Source organism: Lepisma saccharinum, chromosome 17 (genome assembly GCF_977018435.1).
Source record: "Lepisma saccharinum chromosome 17, izLepSacc3.1, whole genome shotgun sequence".
Lineage (NCBI taxonomy): Eukaryota > Metazoa > Arthropoda > Insecta > Zygentoma > Lepismatidae > Lepisma > Lepisma saccharinum.
The window spans coordinates 26,060,733-26,083,688 of NC_139245.1; the positions used below are offsets into that span (position 1 = coordinate 26,060,733).

At 39.7% G+C, this 22,956-nt stretch overlaps 1 protein-coding gene across 2 annotated transcripts in view; it reads left to right on the forward strand.

Annotated features, from left to right (window-relative positions):
- LOC146001629 (ATP-binding cassette sub-family A member 2-like) overlaps positions 1–22,956 on the forward strand; it is a 146,873-nt gene that overhangs the window by 104,499 nt on the left and 19,418 nt on the right. For both annotated transcript variants that reach the window (XM_083139182.1, XM_083139183.1), the window contains 7 exons: positions 3,352–3,587; positions 5,999–6,114; positions 10,944–11,091; positions 16,271–16,394; positions 19,394–19,526; positions 20,574–20,769; positions 22,411–22,625. In XM_083139182.1, the coding sequence (XP_082995308.1) occupies positions 3,352–3,587; positions 5,999–6,114; positions 10,944–11,091; positions 16,271–16,394; positions 19,394–19,526; positions 20,574–20,769; positions 22,411–22,625 (1,168 nt within the window). The remainder of the gene's footprint in view (positions 1–3,351; positions 3,588–5,998; positions 6,115–10,943; positions 11,092–16,270; positions 16,395–19,393; positions 19,527–20,573; positions 20,770–22,410; positions 22,626–22,956) is intronic.

Sequence of the window (22,956 nt, forward strand, 5' to 3'; positions counted from 1 at the left end):
TCAGATACGGAAATTAGGTTCGGGGTTTCCTGAGTAACTTTGCAAATAAGTGAGACTTCGGCATTAACAGTACGGTGTTGATACTAACAATGCACGTTTACATGGACATAGACCCTCGGAAGTATACTCTACCAGACTCGGCTACGTTGCGTGGTCATTCATCTCTCCTGGACGCAGGACTTGCACACGGTTCCTTTGTGGCGAAATTGTTCTCCGAGGTCGATCGCGACGAAGAATAATTGCGACGATATGGTGTACTTGCACCTCCTCAGTACTGCGGGCGTTCCTCTTGTCACTAGCGTCGGGTGTACGTGGTCACGCGCCTGTTCGGAATATCTCTAGTGTCGGGCATCAATTGGACGTCGTTCTGGAGTCGTCCTTCTCTCTCTCTCCCTCTGGTAACGAGCTTCGGTTGGAACGTCGATCTGGAAACGTCCTTTGGGCTTTGGTTGGAACGTCGGTCTGGAAATGTCCTTCGGGCTTTGGTTGGAACGTCGGTCTGGAAACGTCCTTCGGGCTTTGGTTGGAACGTCGATCTGGAAACGTCCTTCGGGCTTTGGTTGGAACGTCGATCTGGAAACGTCCTTCTCTCTCTCTCTCTCTCTCTCTCTCTCTCTCTCTCTGGTAACGGGCTTTGGGCAGTGTTTTGGTTTTGGCGTCGTCTGGCTGGCTTCTGCGTCGTTGCAGGCGTCAGGTGAGTCGACGGACTCCCTTCTCTATCTTCTTTAGACCTCAGTTATTATGTAGTCCACGCTTGGCAAAAACAAATCACCGCGTAATCTTCACCAAAATAAGGCGCACACTGGTAACTCTCTATCTGCGATTCGTTCACGGTACGTAAGGAAACAAAGTTCACGGACACAAAACAATGATCACGCGAGAGTGTAGCGCGGAGATGCTCTCTCTATGAAATCCGGGTAAAAAACTGTGTCTGGGATGGTAGCACCGCATATTTATAAGAGATTTAAATTCGTCCGTTGAAAACCACGCTCAGGTGGCTTGGCTTCGCTTTTGGAGGAGATGCGAATGACCTGTGTCCATTGTCTTTAAACGCGGTCGGCAGCACGTCTTCGATCCTTGCAGGCTTGGGCTCCAGCTGGTTTTCCTGGTCATCCGTGGACATGGGTTCGACCGCCCGCTGACTTGAAGCCCGCTGACTTGAAGCCCGGTCTCGACGAAAATAATCCTTTCTTTTTTTCGTGTTGGTGCAAATATGTCAAGCTCGGCTGTCACTCAGAAAAACCCGTCTCCCAACTTCCGACGTCTGGCTCGGATACAAGTTTATTCACAAAATAAAATCAAACCTCACACTTTCATGTTTGTGCATAAAATGAATCAATAAACCAAAAATAATTTATATCGAACTGCGTTTCACATGTCACTAGATACCGTGACAACGGCAGGATAGATGTGCGAGATGAGCAATGATGTGGTCGGCCAAGCACATTCACCATAGATGACAATTTGTGCTGTATTGAAGGTCTGATTCAGGATGATCGTCACATTCTACTTAGCGATATTGCTAAGAATCTCAGCAGGCAGTGTGCACAAGATCGTTCATGAGCAACTGGGCTACCAAAAGATGTGTTCATGCTGAGTGCCAAGACAACTCACAGAAGGCCACAAAGCCACTAGGATGGGATTGTCTTTCATGCACTTGATGCAGTTTCATGAGGAGGGAGTGCCATCCCTGCCCTGTATCATTACAGAGGATGAGACATGGGCACATCATGTGACTCCAGAGACGAAGCATTAGCACTGTACACCCCAACCAGTTGACGATGTATTTCTGCTGGTGAGGTGTCCTTTAGATGTAAAAACCTGATCACACTATGCTCGTCCATGCTTGACCATGTTTCTGTGAGTGCAGCCATCTTCCAGCTGTTTTTTTTTGTATGTACGCATTGCTTGCATTGTAGAATTATTATTTTCCTATAGTTTACGGTTATTACAAGCATAAGAAAACAGTTTTTCGTTGTGACGTTTCAGGAGAACACACACTCCCTTCATCAGACATTTATTTTCATTTTGACTAAAGATACAGTTATAACAATGGTTATCAATTTTTCAAACAAAAAGAAACCGTTATATAATGGATGTTGTCAATGTTACATTGTTGTAATATAGCAACTTAACTGTGAAAAGAAGCAGTCTGTTTTATTTTTATGCCAGATAATTTTTTTATCACATTATTTTTTATATAAAATTATGAATCCCAAATATCATCAGGTAATTCAAATTCATCATTGTTTTCACAAAGTCTCTTGATGTTTTCTGTTACATTAAATTTTAAAGATGGTGGCTTACTCCATTTGTGAAAAAGGAAATTCCATACTGGATCTATGTTACCATTTTCATTATTTAATTTATTCCAGTGTTCTTATGCAATGAACGAAGCTTCCCAGACATTCAACTCTATGTTTCCCGTCAATCTTTTTAAAACCCTTCTCTTTTTAATCAAATGCTTTTCTTCGATGATGTGAGCTGACAAACCTTTTCTTGGTTCTTCCGTTTTCTTGTAACAGAAAACATCAAGAGACTTTGTGAAAATAATGATGAATTTGGATTACCTGATGATATTTGGGATTCATAATTTTATATAAAAAATAATGTGATAAAAAAATAATTATCTGGCATAAAAATAAAACAGACTGCTTCTTTTCACAGTTAAGTTGCTATATTACTACAATGTAACATTGACAACATCCATTATATAATGGATTCTTTTTGTTTAGAAAATTGCTAACCATTGTTATAACTGTATCTTTAGTCAAAATGAAAATAAATGTTTGATGAAGGGAGTGTGTGTTCTCCTGAAACGTCACAATGAAAAACTGTTTTCTTATGCTTGTAATAACCGTAAACTTTAGGTAAATAATAAATCTTCCAACAGATATTGCGAGGGTCTGATGCAACATCTGCAGTATCTAATGGATGTGTGATAAAGCTGTGCTCTTCTGCTGGGAGCCTGATGGGGAAATTCGAAGAACAGGATGGATATGATACCCGTGAAAGCTCTTGTTACCTTACTTTTTGAATCACCCTTGTATATTTGAACATCATGGTAATGTTCCATAAAGTTGTTTATATCACTTTACTCATTTTCATTCTCAGAACAATCCTTCCAGATTGATGCTTACTTATAGTGTTGACCCACTAACTTGAGAAAGAAAATATTCAGTAGCTCAACAGTAAGTTTATGGCACATGCTTCATAACATTCTGAATGTTTTTGTAATTTTTATTTTTATATATATTATTTGTAGTAATAGTTAATGTATTTTACGTAGGAAATGGTGCATAGCAATACATTTATGTGTTAAGAATAGCTTTTGCTATTTGTTATTTTCAGGAATAACTGTCATCAACCATCCAATGACTGACACTCAAACAGTGTTCTCTAAGGATCAGATATTACAAGGCACTGATGTTCTTATTTCCATTTTCATCATTGTTGCCATGAGCTTTGTACCAGCCAGCTTTGTTCTTTTCCTTGTTTATGAGAGGTTTACGAAAGCCAAACATCTTCAAGTGGTCAGCGGAGTCCACAGAATTGTCTATTGGATTGCAAATTATTTCTGGGACGTGGTAAGCAATATTTTTGTAGATGTGTCATCACTTCATGTACTATAATTGGGGTAGTTAAGTGTCGGTAATTGCAGATATGAGATGATGTGTGGTAAATGTGAAAATGAACCGATGCTGCTCCACAAATTGTTTCATGGGCCTCCCCGATGATGTAGTGGTAACGTTGTCACTTTGTAATCAAGGGATCCCGGGTTTGATACCTGGTGGAGCCACATAGTGGTTCGGATCCCACTTTAAACTGTAGGTCCCATCCTGATTAGCCTATCTGTTCATAAAGTGGACTTAACAATAAAAACTCAAAACAAACTTGTTTCATTTTCATTAATTCTGTACATCAGTTGCTTCACATATATGGATTCTTGAAATCAATAAATTACTTCTGTTCTGATTACTATATCTGTAAACCTGAGTAATCCTTTTTGCAAATCTATGCTGGTTTGATATGGCCAAATTTCAATATAATAATCTAACTTTTCTTATTATTCTAACTTTTCTTATTATTCTTGGCCATTAATTGTTACAGTGCCCAAGTATCCTATCAGTAGTGTTTCAAAGCTCCAATAACATATGGGATATTATCTAGAATTTTTGGAACTGGTAGTGTCATCCAGGCAGCAATTGTAGTAGCACAGTGCAACTGTAGATGCCAGCACTAGCATGTCTGGAGAGTCAGTGTATACATTTTCATGCAGGTGCATTACTGTGCTCAGTATATACATTTTCATGCAGGTGCATTACTGTGCTCAGTGTATACATTTTCATGCAGGTGCATTACTGTGCTCAGTGTATACATTTTCATGCAGGTGCATTACTGTGCTCAGTGTATACATTTTCATGCAGGTGCATTACTGTGCTCAGTGTATACATTTTCATGCAGGTGCATTACTGTGCTCAGTGTATACATTTTCATGCAGGTGCATTACTGTGCTCAGTGTATACATTTTCATGCAGGTGCATTACTGTGCTCAGTGTATACATTTTCATGCAGGTGCATTACTGTGCTGACCATTTCACATCCTTTTATTTGAAGTCGTCGTGTGTGGTTATTTTGTGATGGATCTGCGAAAGGAACAGCGAGTGGGCATCAGATTTTCTGCAAATCTTCGGAAAAGTGTGACATTGACTCTAGCAATGATTGCACAAGTGCTCAGGGAGGAAAACATGAGCCATACTTGGGTTTGATACCCGGTGGAGGCACATAGTGGTTCGGAGCTCACTTTAAGCTGTAGGTACAGTCCCAATTAGCCGTACAGTGCATAAACTGGACTTACAACTCCAAGTCAATCAATCTACATGAGCCATACTTGGGTAAAGTTCAACACTTAATTTCTGATGAATCATTTGTTGCCTTGCTGATGAGGTGGGGATTGGTTATGGGACATGTCAACAGATTCTGACTACCGGATTGGGCATGTATCGTGTCAGCGTTAAATTTGTGCTGAGGATCCTGACAGCTGATCAAAAGCAGCAACATGTTGAAGTCTGCAAGGAGCTTCGTCAGGTTGTTCCCGATAATGCAGCCCCCTTTTCCAGGCTTATCACTGTTGATTAGAGCTGGGTTTGTGGAAAAGTCTAAACTCATCAAGATCAAAACAAGCAAGTCAAAAGTATGCTGACTACTTTCTGCGATATCAAGGGGATTGTACACAAAAAATTTGCCCCAGCAGTCAATTCCATTTTGCGGTGCCTGCATGGAAATGTGCAAAGATGTCACCCCGAACTTAGACGATGAAAAATGAAAGAAGTGGCTTTTTCATTATACTGTCTCCCACTTCCTTGTCTACCAGGGACTTCTTTTTACCAAAAATAAAATGACTGGTTTTTCCATTGACCTTTTTTTTGTTCCTCGAACTTATGATCAAGTTTCACATGGTTATATAATCCAAGAAATTTAGGCAGTGCTGAACACCCTTTCAGAACACTTCTTCCACGATGCCTTTCGAAAGAAACAAAAGTTCACATGGTTTTTGATGTATTTTTTGTTTGTTCTTGCAAAAGTCATGTTTCGTATTTTTAATGCTAAAGGTTTGATAATTACTAGGGATAAGATAGATTAATCGATACTCTATTCATATTAGCTGATATAGGCATATTGGTGTATCAGTAAAATTACCAATTATACCCATCCAGTATCTGTGAGTGGCATCAGATGTCCATGTTTTTACAAAGCAAAAGTTTGAATATGTACTTCCTTTTTCCAAGGAAAAACCTGTTATGTACATTAATTAAGGTTAATGAACAATTTATGTTCTTCAAAGAACAATCGTAATTTTATATTGGCTCAATAGAATATCAGCTATGAGTATCAGCATTGGCAAAAATTCTATAACAGCCCATTCCTAATGTTTACTTAATAATTGAAAAATCTATGAATTCTGTAATAGTGATTTTCCATTTCGGGTATTTTTCAGTGCAACTATACTGTTCCTGCTACTTGCTGTGTACTGATACTTCTGATTTTTGACATTCCTGCCTATACATCAGATAACAACTTCCCTGCTGTAGTCTCCTTGTTTCTTCTGTATGGGTAAGAATATTTTAGCTTCCCTGATGGTGTAGTAGTAACGTTATCACTAGGGCCCAGAACTTTATGTCCTTAAAATATGTATGTAATTATGTTATAAAAATGGAAAAATATGTCACGAAAAATTAAAAATATGTCAGAAAAATTCAGAAGTATCTCCAGTAAAACCAAAAATATGCACAACAGTACTTTCGAATGTCTCATTATACGGGATATCAGTATCTTCCATGGAAGATTGACTACGATGGGGGTGGAGTGTTACCGGTAAATGAAGTCAGAATATCTTTAACCAACTAGTTGGTAAGAAGCCGACATCTGCTTTAATTTCTTCGTTCGTAATTTCCTTATCCTGCCATCGATAATATGAACTATCCGTTGTTCTAAAGGTATGAATTATAAAATAAAAATTAATAAATTTTAAAATAACCAATTATATGCAAGACCATTATGAAATTATACAGAAATATGTCGTATTACAAGAAAATTGAAGAAATATGTTGTAAGAACACGAAATTGGTAAAATATGTCAAAATATGCCTTATCAAGTTTCTCTATTTCCACTGATTTGCATCAAATACGTAAAGATCTCACCCCAGTATCCGATGCCAAATAAAAAAATATGTTATAACATATCCCGGGGCCTAGTTATCACCTTTCAGTCATGGGGTTTGAAGTTTGATGCCTGGTGGAGGTACACAGTGGTTCAAATCCCACTTTAAACTTGAGAATGTTTAAGAGCTAATTAGTGTCAGAAGGAATATGAGGGCAGTATAACCAAAACCAGAGTTATTTGGGTGAGGGTGAGTGTTGTAAGGATTGGAAAAAGATGTGGGTAGTTAACGTAACAAAAGTCAAAAGTGTGAAAGAAGCAAAAAGATATGATTTACTGGTAAGAGTTGACAACCTTACCTGTTAGTGGACTTTCATTGCCCAGATTATCTAGTGAATTCGATGGTGGGAACTGTCTACCTTTTGGAAAAATCATCAGTGATATCCTCACGGTCATCTTGTGTATTGTTATTTTGTCACATTTGAGAATAGTATTATTATTGGTTTGTAAAGGCGATGGACTTGGTGAAAATACTATACAGGGTGATTCTAAAAGTATAGTACAAACGAAAACCACAGATACCTCCCATGAAATAGAGACGAAAGTTCCCCTTCCAATTTGCCGAGAGATGCCTCCGTGAGGAGCTAGAGAACGCCGAAAACGTGTGAAAATGAACTTCACACCTCTGTACAGCCAGTACCAGTGAAGATAGAAAGGCGGAACAAACGAAGTCAAAAGGAACACCAAAGTCGCCCATCCGAAAAACACTAGGCGGCAGCTGCGCAACGCATGCGCATGGGGTTCCACAAAGGAAATAGGAGTGTCCCGCAAGACAAGTGAAGGGAAAGGGTAGCGATCGACAACGGTAGGGAGAAAAGAAGCAATGAAGCATGAAGTAACAATTGCACAGCGGGAAACAAACACCATGACTGAAGCAGTGCAGTCGAGAAAAGTAGTGCGGGGTTGCAGAACCACGGGAGGACGACGTAGGATGTAAAAACACACCGAGAATGCAAGCAAAGTGGTCCGTGACACTCGACAGGCAACAGACACGTACATGGTTCGGGGCAGAAATGGCGGCGCTGGCGGTGCAGCACAAGGGGAGTCCCCAAAACACAGTGGGGAGACACCGCAGCAAGAACAAAGCACGGTGCAACAAAAGAGAAAGAGGACCGGACGGGGAATGGTACCTGCCAAGGAGACAACAAATGCGGGATGAGGGATTCCCCGTAGCAGCACCGAGGGGATGTCACACAGAGGTCGTGCGCCAGCAGGACAAACACAGCAACTACGGGCACAGGAGGTTATTGCTAATGAAAGGTGCACGTACAGATAGGACCATGTACCCCGTACTGACGTTGTAACAAACGTCGTGATGGGGCCCAATCAGCCTCTTAGAAATGAAGCCGGAGGCACATCGCTGGGTGGGAGCGGGCGAAAGGCTGCTGGAGTGTCGTACGGACCCCACCACTCGGTACGGTGGACGACACTAATGGACGAGGTCGGAATGTTTCCATCCCGATCACCAGGTCCACCGTTCCCAGACCTGACGCGGCTGCTTGCTTCCGAGCGCAACCCCAGTCGAACAACTCGAGTCCCTCCTCGGCCGCAGCCTTCCGCTCCGAAACCAAGCGTGGCCTCACACCACCGCAGCCGCACACTGCCGCGTGGGTGTGAGACCGGGCCGAGCAAGGCTGGACAGATAAACTGCGTGGGACAATCGTGTAATGAAGCTACGTGGGGGTATGCACGTCTGTTCAACTGCTGGGTTACCCCACATTGGTGTACACAAACACCACACGATCGTACGTAGTGCTCCCCGTCGGCTGGAGCAAGACGGACGAAGTACGTGTTGTGGGTGAATGGGGCAAGAATGAAGGATGCTACATGTGTTCCACGATGACAAGGCCCCAGAGTACATGGCCCCACCTGACGGCAGTGGTCAGGTAGTGAAGAGCACAGGCACGGGTGGCTCAGGAACGTCAGCTGATTGTACCACAGCGCCGTGCGGATGTGTGGGCTGATTGGAAGTGCAGCGTCAGGGAGCATGTCAGTGAAAGAGCCAGTGCGGTGGTGGTGTGCTTGACGTACGACAATTGAGTACGTTGTTTCGAAGCCGTTGTGACCAGTGTGTGTGCCACCTGTGCACTGCAGTACAGTATTCCATAATTGGCACTATCCTCACCGTACCATGGAACGCTACACATTTGTAGAACTGAGGGACATGCATTTTGTCTACGGCCTTGCAGATGGCAATGGCCAAGCAGCTGCACGCCTTTATCGCGGACGGTATCCGGAGAGGCGACAACCCAACAGCAGGTTGTTTTCGAACGTGCACCGTACCCTTGGTGAATCGGGTGTGTTACGTGCAGGCCATCATGTCGGTCACCCAAGACATGTGCGCACCGCGGCGGTCGAGGAGGACGTACTTGCTTGCGTGGACGACACACCGTCCACTAGCACCCATAGCATTGCACGTGCAGTGGGAGTATCACAGTCGACAGTGTGGCGTGTCCTTCATGATGATCTGCTGTATCCCTATCATCCACAGCGAGTCCACGCGTTGCAGGCTGGGGATTACCCACGACGTGTGGAATTCTGTCAGCGACTGTTGCAGTTTTGTACCGATGATCCCCGTTTTTTGAGCCATGTTCTTTTCACGGAGGAGGCAACATTCACCCGTGAGGGCATCTTCAATTGCCGAAACAGCCATGTGTGGGATTATGAAAATCCACATGCAGCAGTCGAGGTGCACCATCAGACCCAGTTTGCAGTGAATATCTGGGCAGGTATCATCGATGAACAGATTATCGGTCCATTCCTGCTGCCACCACGTTTAAATGGCCGCCTCTATCGCACCTTTCTTGCATCAGTCCTTCCAGAGCTGCTAGAAGATGTACCCCTCAACGTGCGACATCGTATGTGGTTTCAATTGGATGGAGCGCCTGCACATTTTGATGGCACAGTGCGAACCCTTTTGCACCGTACCTATCCACAGCGCTGGATCGGCAGAGAGGGCCCCGTCCCCTGGCTCACCCGTTCGCCTGACCTCACACCAATGGATTTCTTCTTGTGGGGCCATGTGAAAACACTCGTCTACGAGACCCCGGTGCCTGACAAGGAAACATTGGTAGCGCGGATACTTGCAGCATCGGCCGAGGTGTGTACCATGCCAGGGATTTTTGATAGGGTTCGCCAGAATTTCCTGCGACGCTGCAATGCCTGCATTGAATGTGGTGGTCGTCAATTTCAGCAACTTTTGTAACAACGTCAGTCTGGGGTACGACTACGTACTACGTACTATTCCTATCTGTAAGTGCACCTTTGCGTGGCAATAAACCTCCTGTGCCCGTAGTTGCTGTGTTTGTCCTGCTGGCGCACGACCTCTGTGTGACATCCCCTCGGTGCTGCTACAGGGAATCCCTCGTCCCGCATTTGTTGCCTCCTTGACAGGTACCATTCCCCGTCCGGTCCTCTTTCTCTTTTGTTGAACCGTGCTTTGTTCTTGCTGCGGTGTCTCCCCACTGTGTTTGGGGACTCCCCACGCACTGCATGTGTTTGTTTCTCGCTGTGCAATTGTTACTTCATGCTTCATTGCTTCTTTTGTCCCTACCGTTGTCGATCGCTACCCTTTCCCTTCACTTGTCTTGCGGGACACTCCTATTTCCTTTGTGGAACCCCATGCGCATGCGAGGTACCAAGGGAAAGGGAAAGATGGAGCTCATCACATCATTTCTATTATGGAAGAGATTGAGAATGTATGGAACCCTACCTGCAAACTCCCTTTACATATTCATATTGTGGTGCAATGAACATTGCATAGGTTTACAATTACCTTGCCAGTTGATACTTTTTGATTTGTAATATCTGCAATGTGCATAATCCTGTGACACCTAATTCTGCAGTCTAAATATTATGGAAATTATGTAAAATTTGCAATTTTCATTAATTTTGCACTTATTGCATGGCAAATGTAAAAATCTTTATTACAATTTCAACTATTTTTATACATATTCTATGCATGAACTTATGAATGTTTTTAAGTTAGATTCTGGTAGAGTGATATGGTATAGTGTTCAAATATTGGTATCTCTACTGGAGGGAATCAGTAAGCAATATTGGTTCAGCACTAGTATTGAATAAAAATTGAATGCAGGATAAAAAAAAATAACAACATCCATTGTAAAAGTATGTAAAGAAGTAATCCACAAATTTTAAATAGAATTATTTCATTTTTCAGTTTCCACCAGTTTGTTTCTAATGCCTACTGTTTCTTTTACAGATGGTCAATTACTCCAATGATGTATCCAGCATCTTTCCTATTCAAGGAACCAAGTTCTGCCTACATTTTTCTCATAGTTATCAATTTGTTTATTGGAATAACATGCATTGTGACTTCCTTTCTTCTGGAAGTCTTTTCATATGATAAGGTAAACACTTAGATTGCTATAACATTTCAATTTTTTTTGTGAAAACTGTGGCTCAACCAGTGATCGAAATTGAATCTTTGACATTCCATTCCGATACTGTACTGTATTTGTATTTTCTTATTTTATGTCACTTCTATTTTTTTTCAATTTATACAAGTGTTAAACCCAGCTAGAGTGTTACGGTATGGTGTTCAAATACAGTAAAATTGCTGTAAAATTGCAGACTCCTTTTAATTCGAACTCCAAGGGGCTATGAAAAAAAATTTGAATTATCCAAAACTCGAATTAACCAGAATATAATAATAAAGAAAAAGACACCAATGAAATAACACACTGTATTAAACATAAAACTGCATTAATTCGCAAACAGTACACCTTACCTTACAACTGCTATGTTTTATCCATATCTCCATCCGGGAACAGTACACTTATTGGAATATTTGCATCACGTGATTGTTTTCCATTCTTTTTCATTACTCTTTCTACTTCTCTAAGCACTTCAACTTTCTTATCTAATGTTAAACTACTGTACGCACCACGTTTCGACATTGTGACTCCACTAAAACACACAGACAAATGACCCCTTCTGTCCGGCTATCTGCTCCCCTCTCAACTTGTTTCTGAGAGGGTGAAGGTCACATTCTTACAAACAAAAGCTCTGGGGATTCCCGCTGCCCTCTCTTATCTGCCGTCGGCACATCTGTTAACCATAAAAACAACCTTTTCAAGAAGAAAAGGGGGACGAGTCATCTGTTGTAATTTCTTATGTAGCAACCACTTTGGTCTTTCTTGGAAAGATTTATGTTAAATTACACAGTGCAACAAATTTGAACTTTGTGTCTTGCCGCGAGATGGAAGAAGGTATTCTTTACTAAATCAAATACGCTGATTACGAAAATGAAATCAGAAATGTTCCATCACGTACCAATTTTTCTGGAAAAGATATGCTACATGTACCACTTACCCTATATTTCATATAGTAAGCAATATATTGTAATTCATGAGAAACAAGGTAGCAACTTTCGCGACACTTGGAAACGACTCCATTACAGTACAGGAGGAACCTGTAGCTGGATAAAATACAGATCATGGAACAAAATTAATTGTTTGTATTACAAAACATAAAAAAGGTACGAGAAAGCTGCAAAAAGCTTGAAATGTATTTATAAGTTAGTAAAATGTCCTGGAAACTTTCCGTTTGTGGGTGGATGGTGAAACTTCTTGTAGGAGTGTCCAGCAGTAATCTGCCAAAAGGTTTGGTGACCATCTTCTTTTATATTGTGTTTCCATGGCAGTGATATTTTGGTGAAATCGCTCACCATGTTCGTCACATCTCTGAGATTAGGTTGGGAAGACTCCAAATGAGAATGCAGAAAATGTATTTTGAAAGACATGTTGCACCCCATAGCCTTGAAACAGTCCAGCATGTGTTCCGTCAGTTCCCTGTAATTGTCAGGCCTGACGTTACCCAAGAAATTGTTGCATACATCTTTGAAGGCAAGCCAAGCTGCCTACTCAGTATCTGTCAGCAACTCTTCAAAAGTTATGTCATTCGTTAAGTCACGAATCTGAGGCCCAATGAAAATACCTTTTTTAATTTTTGCCGTACTAATCGCAGGAAATTTGGACAGTAAAAATGTAAAACCCCTGCCATCTTTGTCCATTGCTTTCATAAAATTCTTCATGAAGCCCAATTTCAGATGGAGCGGTGGTAACAGCACACTGTCTTTGTCAACAAGGGGTTCATGCCAATTCTGCCTGTGACAATGGCTGTGGTTGGGGCTGTGATGTAGATGGCATGTAATCAAGATCTTCGTGATCTATTGGTTCGTCACTACCATCGTCTGTTTAGTCTTCCAGTGTCCATAGTGTCCATTCCGTTGGTGGTTTTAGAAATGGGAGAGAATCAGAATGTGGAACTGGGCGCACTGCAGATTCCAAATTTGGATATGAAACTGTGTGTTTTGATTTACTTGAGATTCCAGTTACTTTCGTTAAACAAAAGTAATCTGTTATGTGGTCTCTAAGTTCCCTCCACAACTGTGGTACGGCAAATGGTATAGATGGGTGGGTTCCAAGCAATCAGCCTCTTAAATAGCAAGAGCAACGTGAGCAACAGTTCTGTGGTGCCCAACACTTACTCTCATCTACCTTTGATTCAAACTACAACTCGTACGCCTTTTTGACAAGCGGGGAAATGGGATGTCTTTGGGTGTAAACTCAACACACACATATCAGAAAAGGTTTGGCGAATTAACACACTTCCTAGCCATCGCTGAACACAAGAAACACGCGAACACGCACAAACAGTATTCTTCACGTTAGGGGTTTTCCATGACACACACTGCAGGAACAGACACTGCGTGATCCCACTAGCAACTGACATGCAAATAACTGCAACTCCATTATACCTTACCACACCTCAACCAAGTGGCTATCTATCCCTTCTCTCCCCACCCCCTCCCCTATGCAGTATCGATCCCTAGTAACAAGCTGTGCTGATGAGTGCCGCGACAACAATATCATGCAGTCGTGCGCTGATAAAATTGCGTTTCCAGATAAAAGTTTAGGTGATAGCGGAAAACTGTAGTCATCAGGGCACTGAACTCCATAGGAATCACACGATTTTGTTCTGCGGCAATTTTCATTGTCGCACAGTGTTATTGGAAACCTGACTTCGAATTATCCAAATTTAACCTTCAAAATTCAAATTAAGTAGTCATTTTTAACATTATTTTATATAGGGGTTTCAAGGGAAATGTGCTTTTGTTTGAATTATCCAAGTTCGAATTAAAGAGAGCGCACTGTATACCATCACTACATACTAATTTTTTCATTCACTTTGCTCTATTGAGGAGGCACAGGGGTGTGCCATATGCCATTTTTTAATATTTAATTTGTCTTCTTCCTTTAATACTAATTATTGGGAGGCACATTGTATAAATGTTACCTATGCTAAAAGCCCTGTTTTTCAGAAAGAAACCAAAACCAATTTCATTTGTCTACAACAATTAGTTCTCGAGCTATGATTATTTTTGTACTTCGTGGCAAGTTTGAGAAGAGCACAATTGAAAATGTGCTGGCTTGAACGGAAATAGAGGCGTATGAAGCTTCGTCCAGTAAAGGTTTTAAGTCTACTTTATGCAAAAAAGGCTAATCGGGACTGGACCTACAGTTTAAAGTGGGATCCAAACCACTATGTGCCTCCACCAGGTATCTAACCCAGGATCCCTTGATTACAAGGCTACGACGTATACCACTACGTCATCTGAGAGGCAAAATAAATGTATACGTAAGCACACAACCTGGGCACGCCATTGGCTCGGGTATTCAAAACGATTATTCTTGTGTTATCCGTAAGAGAAAAGTTACAGTTTTGTTCATCAGAAGGCAACACAAGAACGAAAAGATGCGTCCTTCATTTTGGATGAGTCATTGCTGTCAGAAGCGATATGAGCAAGTGCTGCATAAAGAAAGACTGCTTCACAAAATTATTGCATAGCCGTGCACAACAGTTGCAGATTAATGAGCTCTTGTGAGGGGAGATTGGTGACTTTTTTTTTCACTGGTTCCTAAACCAATAGCGGATAACCGGGATTGGCAAACAAAAAGAAAGGAACGTTTTCCGTGCAAGTTACTCCCCCCCCCCTCTCCCATATACTAGGAAGTATTATGTGAAAGTGTCGGTAGAGAAGTGTGAAAAATGATTGAGCCATGTTCTCAATTGTCACAAGTTTTTTGTGGAGAGGGAGAACAAAGACATTTGAGTCACACTTTTAGAATGTGTTAAAACTAGTGTTGGGAGATATATTGTCCAGACAATACATCGCGACATTGAAAAAATATTGTCCAGGCGATATCAACTATACAATATATCGTCATGATATTTTGGTGATATATATTGTGTCGGTGATATATTGTCAATTTTTTGGCGATATATATATCAGCGATGTGTCGTCACAATATTTGGCGATATATATCATATTGGTGATATATCGTCATGATATTTTAGCAATATATATTTTGTCAGTGATATATCGTCACAATATTTAAAAAGGTAAAAGGTAAAGTGTTCCCCTGTGCATAGCACCATGCCATGAAGGCATATAGGGGGTGTGGGGGTAACGCCCCACACTTTCTTGATCCGGTCGTGAGTGGGGGTGATGTGATCAGCATCACGCCCCTGACCGCCTTTACCCCCCAGGGTTTCCCCCAGGTACCCATGTTATTCGACGCTGGGTGGGTGCCAGGGCCGCTTTCACCGTTAGAAAAGTTCCCGGATTTGAACCGGCCGGGGATCGAACCCGGGACCTTGAGCATGGTAGTCAGACGCGTTACCGACTGAGCCACCGCGGCCAATATTGTCACAATATTTGGCGATACATATTGTCGAGATGGTGTATCGCCGATATCATGACATGGAAAAGATATCGTATCATCTGCGACAATATTTTCTTGATGATATATTACAATATCAAATTTCAGATATTGTCCATCCCTAATTAAAACCTTAAAGAAAACAGCTTTTAGTGTCTTATTAGTTTGGCAATAGTGCGCTTGTTTCCCGATTGTAAGGCAGCAGTTCAAGGTTGCATGGTGGTTGAATGTGACTGCTGCAAAAGCAAGGAAGAGAGGAGAGAGAGGTCGCCTGGTATGTGGAACAGGCTTGTGGCAAATTTTGTCATCAGCAGGTCTTGGGGAAACGTATAAAATGGGAAACGACAGTTACGGTAAACACAAGATCGAGATAAACGTCCTAACGTTCAACATATGTTTTTTTACAGAGAATTGGCTGAATGGATTAAGTGCGTAAACCTTGCTTGAATCCCTTACACCCCCTGTCACCTTCAGTGCCTATTCCTTGTGATATTGAGAATTTACAATAACAAAGTGCAATATAGCTAACTTTGGTGTATATGTAGAACACCTTTTCTTCCTTTGTGTGCTTAATTTTACAATTTTAATTATCTTTCAATAATACGTTTTTCTCAGTTATACATCCCCCCCCCCTTCTGTCGCCCACAAAACGTATTACTGAGATTTCACTGTATTGGTTTTGTATTTGTGGGAATGAGTAACAATTTTTTAATCGATATTTGTTCAGCTGTACTATTGGAAAATTCAATGTAGAATTCCAAATTATTTTGTATTTATCCAGTTTTCTCTTTTTTTATTTTAGTCTCTGGGACATATTCATGCTCTCTTGAAGTCAATTTTTCTTGTGTTCCCAAATTATTGTTTGGGAAGGGGATTGATGGATATAGCCTTCAACGAGTATCACAACTACTTCTTGCTGAAAACAGGTACAGTACCTTTTCATAATAGGTCTATTTCATTAGCAATAAATACAAACCAGCTTCATTAATCATTTATTGAGTAAATGCACATTACCATGAAAATGTATGTTCATCTTATTTTTGTAAACTTTAAATATGGAATTTGATATACAGGTAACAAGAACATAGACCGTGCCTTTAAAATGTGTTATAATATATGGAGATGCAATGAATGTATTGTTCTTTGCAGAAGTACAGTGATGTTCTCTTTAAATAAAACACTTAAAACTAGCAATGCAGTTGTCATAATTTTTACATTAATTGTAAGTTGTCAGAGGACAGATTCATAAAATTATATTTTGTCTACATCCGACATGGCATGCTGCCTCAAAAATTTGAATTCTCCAGTGTTTGGTGAGTGTTTTCATTCCCTTCACATGATGGAAAACACTCACCATGCCCTGCAGAAAAAGTGCAGGAATGTAAAATTGGGGTCTCTGCAGAAAAATGTAAAGTCCAGGAATGTAACATTGGGGTTTTACTGTACATATTTATTTCAGAAGTCTTTTAATGTGCAGATCTAATGCAGAAAGTTTTCAACCATGGGAATAACTATTGATAAAGTTGCTTTTCAGTCTTGTAAATACAGTCAACTCTAGATACAACAACCTTTCACAGTTCCCGGGAAAAGGGTCGTTATTGGAATTTGCACCAATTTTCAGCTTAAATAGAGCTCTAATGGACACAGAGATTCCTAGAAGACTGTAACTATTTATCCTGGTAGTTATACAACCTGTTATGCACAGGCCATGCGTTGTGAGAAGTAAAATAGAACATGAAAACGTTTTCACAAAATAGGATTTAAAATAACGTTATTTTCTTTTAATTGTGGACAGTCGTTGCTCTTCCACAAAAATTCTTACAATTCTAGTTCATGAGAATCCCGTTCGCACTGAGACCTGCTAAAAGGAAAACAATCTCTTGTTTATTGCAAGGGAAACTCGAATAATCTTGACACCTGTCACACTGGCGCCAGCAAAGGTTGGGAGATAATGAGGCAGAATGAATGTCGGATTTAATACGGGTCTACTAGAGCATTTTCTGTTACAAGATTAACTGGTAAGATAAGATCTCTCAGGAGATACAACACAACCTTTCTGGACACCAGACAAAAAAAAAATAATAAAATAAAAAGTGGGGCTGTAAATTTTGTTCTGGTTCGGCTGTGTAAAATACATCATAAAAAGTAATGTTTTCTTAGCTTCAACCAACATCTTATTCACCCCCCTCCGCCATTCCAGGGAGCAGTCCAAACTCTTTTTAACTTGCATTGTAATCCAGCCTGAGAAAGGAAACACGCAACTTGCAATCTGTTTGCACCCAATGCGTATTCTAGGACACATTGAACAGCGTTGCACTGATAATCATTTGGGTTTGGAATTGAATTTCACTAAAGTGAAACTGTATATTTATTCCCGATTAGCCCAAAAGCATAAAATGAACTCAAAACAAGCTTTATGAAACCTGGGCATTTTCAGATATCAAAATGAGAGATCGTGATTTACTCTCATGTTAATCGACGATTTAATGTTGAATTTAGTAGTATTCTTGATGTCAAACACCCGCTCCTACAAAAGTTTTCCCCTTGAATTATTATTTTTTAATCGGTCTCAACTTATACATTGAGCACTTTTTTAAATCTGTCTCAGCTTACACATTGAGCACCCCCTCCCCCCCCCATCCCCACATGAATGGTTCTGAAGCATTGTGTGCATTTCCTTCCAACACTGCTCTGAGTGTTCAAAAAGTTTATTCTTGTGTCAGATGCAAAATAAAATTTACAGTTTTGTTTTATGAGAAGGCGTAGAACATGAAGTTGTTTTAACTCTTGTTTTTCTTTCTGGAGATCGAATTTCCTTATCTTCAAATGAAAACAGATTTGCGAGATTGAAAACAATGACTTCTGCCTTCGTGCTGGATGAGTCATTGCTGTTATTGGCAAGCGACAGCTTTGCATACGCTAGACAAAATGCCAGCTGCAGTGTAAAAACAATGCGACTGGCTGGAAGTTCAAGAAACAGGTGGTCGAAGAGAAAAGAAAATCCTTCGTATTTAAAAGATAACGCAACTGTTGAAGACTGGAACTTTTATCAGCTGTGTGAAGAAGAAAGAAATGACCCTTTCTTTACATTTTACCATCTTTACGATCTTTAGTTGGCCTATGTGGCTTTCATTATCTCTAACAGTTTTACTTTTTAATGAAGTGTTACAGGGAACAAAGAACACATTTTGAATTAAAGTGGTTACCGGAAGTTGTCGGATACAAGGCCAAGAGTTGCTCACTCACGGGAACCTGTTGAACTCTAGGTCCGAGCTGGATAGATGGGCCAGACTTCCAGACACCACGTGTCTGTATTTTGGAACATTCCTGCGATCTTATCTCTCATTTCTCATGGTGGAGTATTTATCGATGAAAGAGCTTGACCTGCCTGCCATACACATTGACATAGACTGCAAGTCCAGCAGTCATTTCAGACTGCTCCCCCTTGTCCCCCCCATGTGAGTTGTCAGCAGCTCTTAGGACAAGGAAACAAGTTAAGGTCGATTTAAAATAACATCCAAGCATATTCCATCTCTTCTTGCGTATCAAAGTGCAAGCAAAATCACAATGGCAAAACAAGCCTGGCATGTTGGGTAGCGGCCATCGGCTGCAGGGTAACATTGGTGCACTTGGGGGAGGGGAGGGCAGAGGTCAAGTGCTATTGGATATCACTCGAGCGTGGTGTGGTATCTATTTTTGGATCAGACCCACTTGCAAGTGCTAGAACGCTTGTGAAGGGAATGAATGCAAATAAAACGAGTGCAAAAAATGTATTTTTCAGCTGATTTCTTTTAATTTTTCAACTTTTTTCCAAATTTTTCATGGTTCCCTGGGAAAGGGTTGTTACTTCAAGAGGGTCGTTATATCCGGGGGTCTTAGAATCTAGAGCCGACTGTAATTAATTTCATTGTGCTTTCTTTTGCAGGACAGTATCATAGAATGAAGTCCCCCTTCGAATGGGATTTAATTTTGAGAAATCTTGTTGCTATGGCTGTTTGTGGAATTACATTTTTTATCATCACTATACTTTGTGAATTTAGATTCTTCATAAAACCAAGGTATGTTTTACTGAGTAAAGGTAAGAAAGTGTAGTAAACAGTTATGTATATTGACTTCTGTTATTAGTGCTATGCTTTTCTATTTTTCATTTACTAATAAAGTTTTTAGAGACTACAATAATGAAGGTAGAATCTCTAGGACTAGGTATTGTAAGGAAAGAATGCAAGTTGTCAAGGGCTCTACAGGATTTTTTCCAAGGGGGTACAAGGCATTTATTTAGTTTCAATTTATTGTGCTCCTGTAACAACCTTACTTATAATAAATAATGCTAGTACTGTAACTGAAATGAAATTACATGTGTGAACTATGTAATTTTAGGCTGACATTCATTTTACAGACCATTACTTCTTACACCCCTTCCCCCTTGCAGATGTCCAATTAAGTTGAAATGCAAAATTTGACTTAAAAAGATTTTAGCTAAATGTATAATCATCTTTGTAGAAGGATTAGCTTTACATGAATGTTGGGTCAATATATCTTTATCTTCATGTTAGAGAACAAGATTGTACCATCTTAATTGCAATTTTGAACTTGCATGTGGGTAATTTGAACTTTCCTCAGATGTTGCGATTATAAAATTTATTTAATTTTAAATGAAATCAAGGTAATCTTTATGGAGATTTAGGTAACCAGGAGAAGAACTAAATTTTTATTATTACATTTTAAGGAGTCAGTCATTCTCATAACTGTATGACTAGATATAAATGGAGTTCCTCTATCTGTATTAAAACTTTAGTGAATGCTGCATAAATGAAGCTAATTTCAAATGAACATATGTTTTTTTTCTGAAAGTAGCATTTGTCAATGTAATATATGTATTTATGTAATCAGCATGATATTAAAAAAATCCATTCGAGGGGAGGGATGAATTTCAGTAACTTTTCGAAGTATAATGACTTTGTATATAGCATGCCTCCAGAGGCTAGAAAAATGTGTAACCATTCAAATATTAAACTGGATGTAATTTAGAGACTAATTTGTATTGTAAACAGACTTGGTTGATAAGATACATGTTGTAAATATGCTGTGTGCATGTGTATTTGCAGGAGACGGTGCTTACCAAGGAAAGGTCTAGACATTAATGAGGATAATGATGTTAACCAAGAAAGAAATCGTGTACTCCGTGGACTTGCACAAAATGACATAATTCAAATTGAAAGGTTAACGAAGATCTACCACACAAACAAATTGGGGCAGCATTTGGCAGTTGACGAGCTTTGTCTGGGAATTCCTGAAGGAGAGGTAATATTTTAGTCTCTTCCTCTGATTTAGTCTCAATAGAACTAGATATGTAATTGCTAAATATTGAGCAGTGCACAATGGAATCCCTATTTAATATTCTACATTTTCCAGCACTGCATTTTATTGTTCTGGTCCCAATAATGCAACACACTATACTTTGCCCAGATTCTATATTTTCCTGCATTTTAATTTTTTAGGCCACAAACTCCTGAAAAATGCTTGATTGAAGTTCACAGATTGTTTCATTCATATTCTCAGAAATCTTGATTCTGAAATTTAAGTACAGAGAAGAAGAAAATTTTGAGTAGAAAAATTTGCTCTGTTCAAGATACCATCTAAAGTATCCAGTCAGCACCATCAGTGATTTTACACTGGTTAAGTGTAAAATTATAGTAATGCAATGACACTGACTTCCAAACTGATCTTTCAAAAGATCATTAATGTGTTCACTCTGATGCTGTGATATGTAAATTCACCCCATTGCCTGCTTTGTAATTATGTTTGCCTTATTACTTACTTTTTTTTTTCATGCTAACGAGAATATGATCTTATTTCATTTCCTATGTTTTGATTGCATAAATGTAATCTGTGTGCTTAGAAATATTTCAGTGAAAATCTGTTCTGATATTTGTGGTAAAGGAAAACAAGAATTTTAATACTTTAACAGGGCTCTCACTGACCTTGAAAATCAGGAAATGAACTCGGAAAAACCAGAAAATTTTGAAAATACAGTCAAAAGACGTGGAAAAAGAAACAGGATAATTAAGGGAATATCATGTTTTTTTTTCAAAATTTTATTAATTGAAGGGCTCGGGTGTAAAACATGGTAAGTGACATTTTTGTAATTTTTGAGTTACAAACTAAAATGTGCCATCCTTCAATTTTCAAGTGAAATTGCCATGTCATACAATTTGCATTGGACTCGGTGAAACCTTGTGAAATTGGTAAACACAACACGAAAATAATTTGTCTACAGTATAGCTTCTAATAACCTTTTTTTAAATGTACTCAGAAATGACCAAAATGTCACTTACCATGTTTTACACCCGAGCCCTTCAATTGATTAATTTATGCATTTATTTGCACTTGCCAGGATTTGGGATTGAAAAGAAATTCCACTTTTTACTTGAAACAGCTCCTGATAGGAGTTATTTCATATAAAAATATGTTTATAGTTAATTTATACAATGTTGAATTTGTTGAGAATTAAATGCAGTTCAACGCTTAAAATATTGTTATTAGTATTATAAAACACCACAGAATGGTCTGAAATTTTTTTTAGAGATTATCGGGACAACTGGAATAGCCAGTGAATTTGTTTTGTTAAAATGAGCAGGAACCCTGTAGGATCAAGACAAAGAAATGCAGGAAATTATCTGGAAGCATCAGTTTTGAAATCAATACCGAGACCACTGATATTGATCAATACTCATACCTTAGTATCACTTCACTCCTAATTATTATCCTGCAGGAGCTGGAACTTACTGTGAATTAACAGTCTTTCCAAACAAGTGACTTCATCACACAATTTTAACTACCATTATCATCTATCTGATGGTTGTGCTTTTCATCCTCATTTACACATCTGTGGTTGTGTGTTTGTCTGAATTCCTGATTTCAAACCTGTTCTAATTTTTACAGTGCTTTGGCTTGCTTGGTGTGAATGGAGCTGGAAAGACGACAACCTTCAAAATGTTGACCGGAGACACGAGTGTGACTGGAGGGGATGCCGTCATAAATGGCTTCAGTATAAGACACCAATTGCCTCATGCTCAACAGTTCATTGGCTACTGCCCACAGTTTGATGCTCTTTATGATGAGCTCACAGCGAGAGAACATTTGACACTTTATGCAAGGTACGTATTACTAGTCGTTGTTTCATATGTAGTATGGTGCTCTTTCTTTCTATCAATTTTGATTATTTAAGATTGCTTTTCTACAGCTTGGGTTAATTGTGACAATGAGGATGAAATGGATGACAGGACAAACACAATGATACATACATCCATGCCTTACCCAGAGTTTGAACTTTGGATATAGAATGAGATGAATAAAAAAAATACAAATGCCTATTATGAAACTTCTTGAGAAGCATTGTCATGAAACATTAAAAAGGGGCACAAAATGCTGCTTGTAAAAGATCTGTGAGCAATTCAATTATTGAACAAATACAAGTCACGTCCAGAA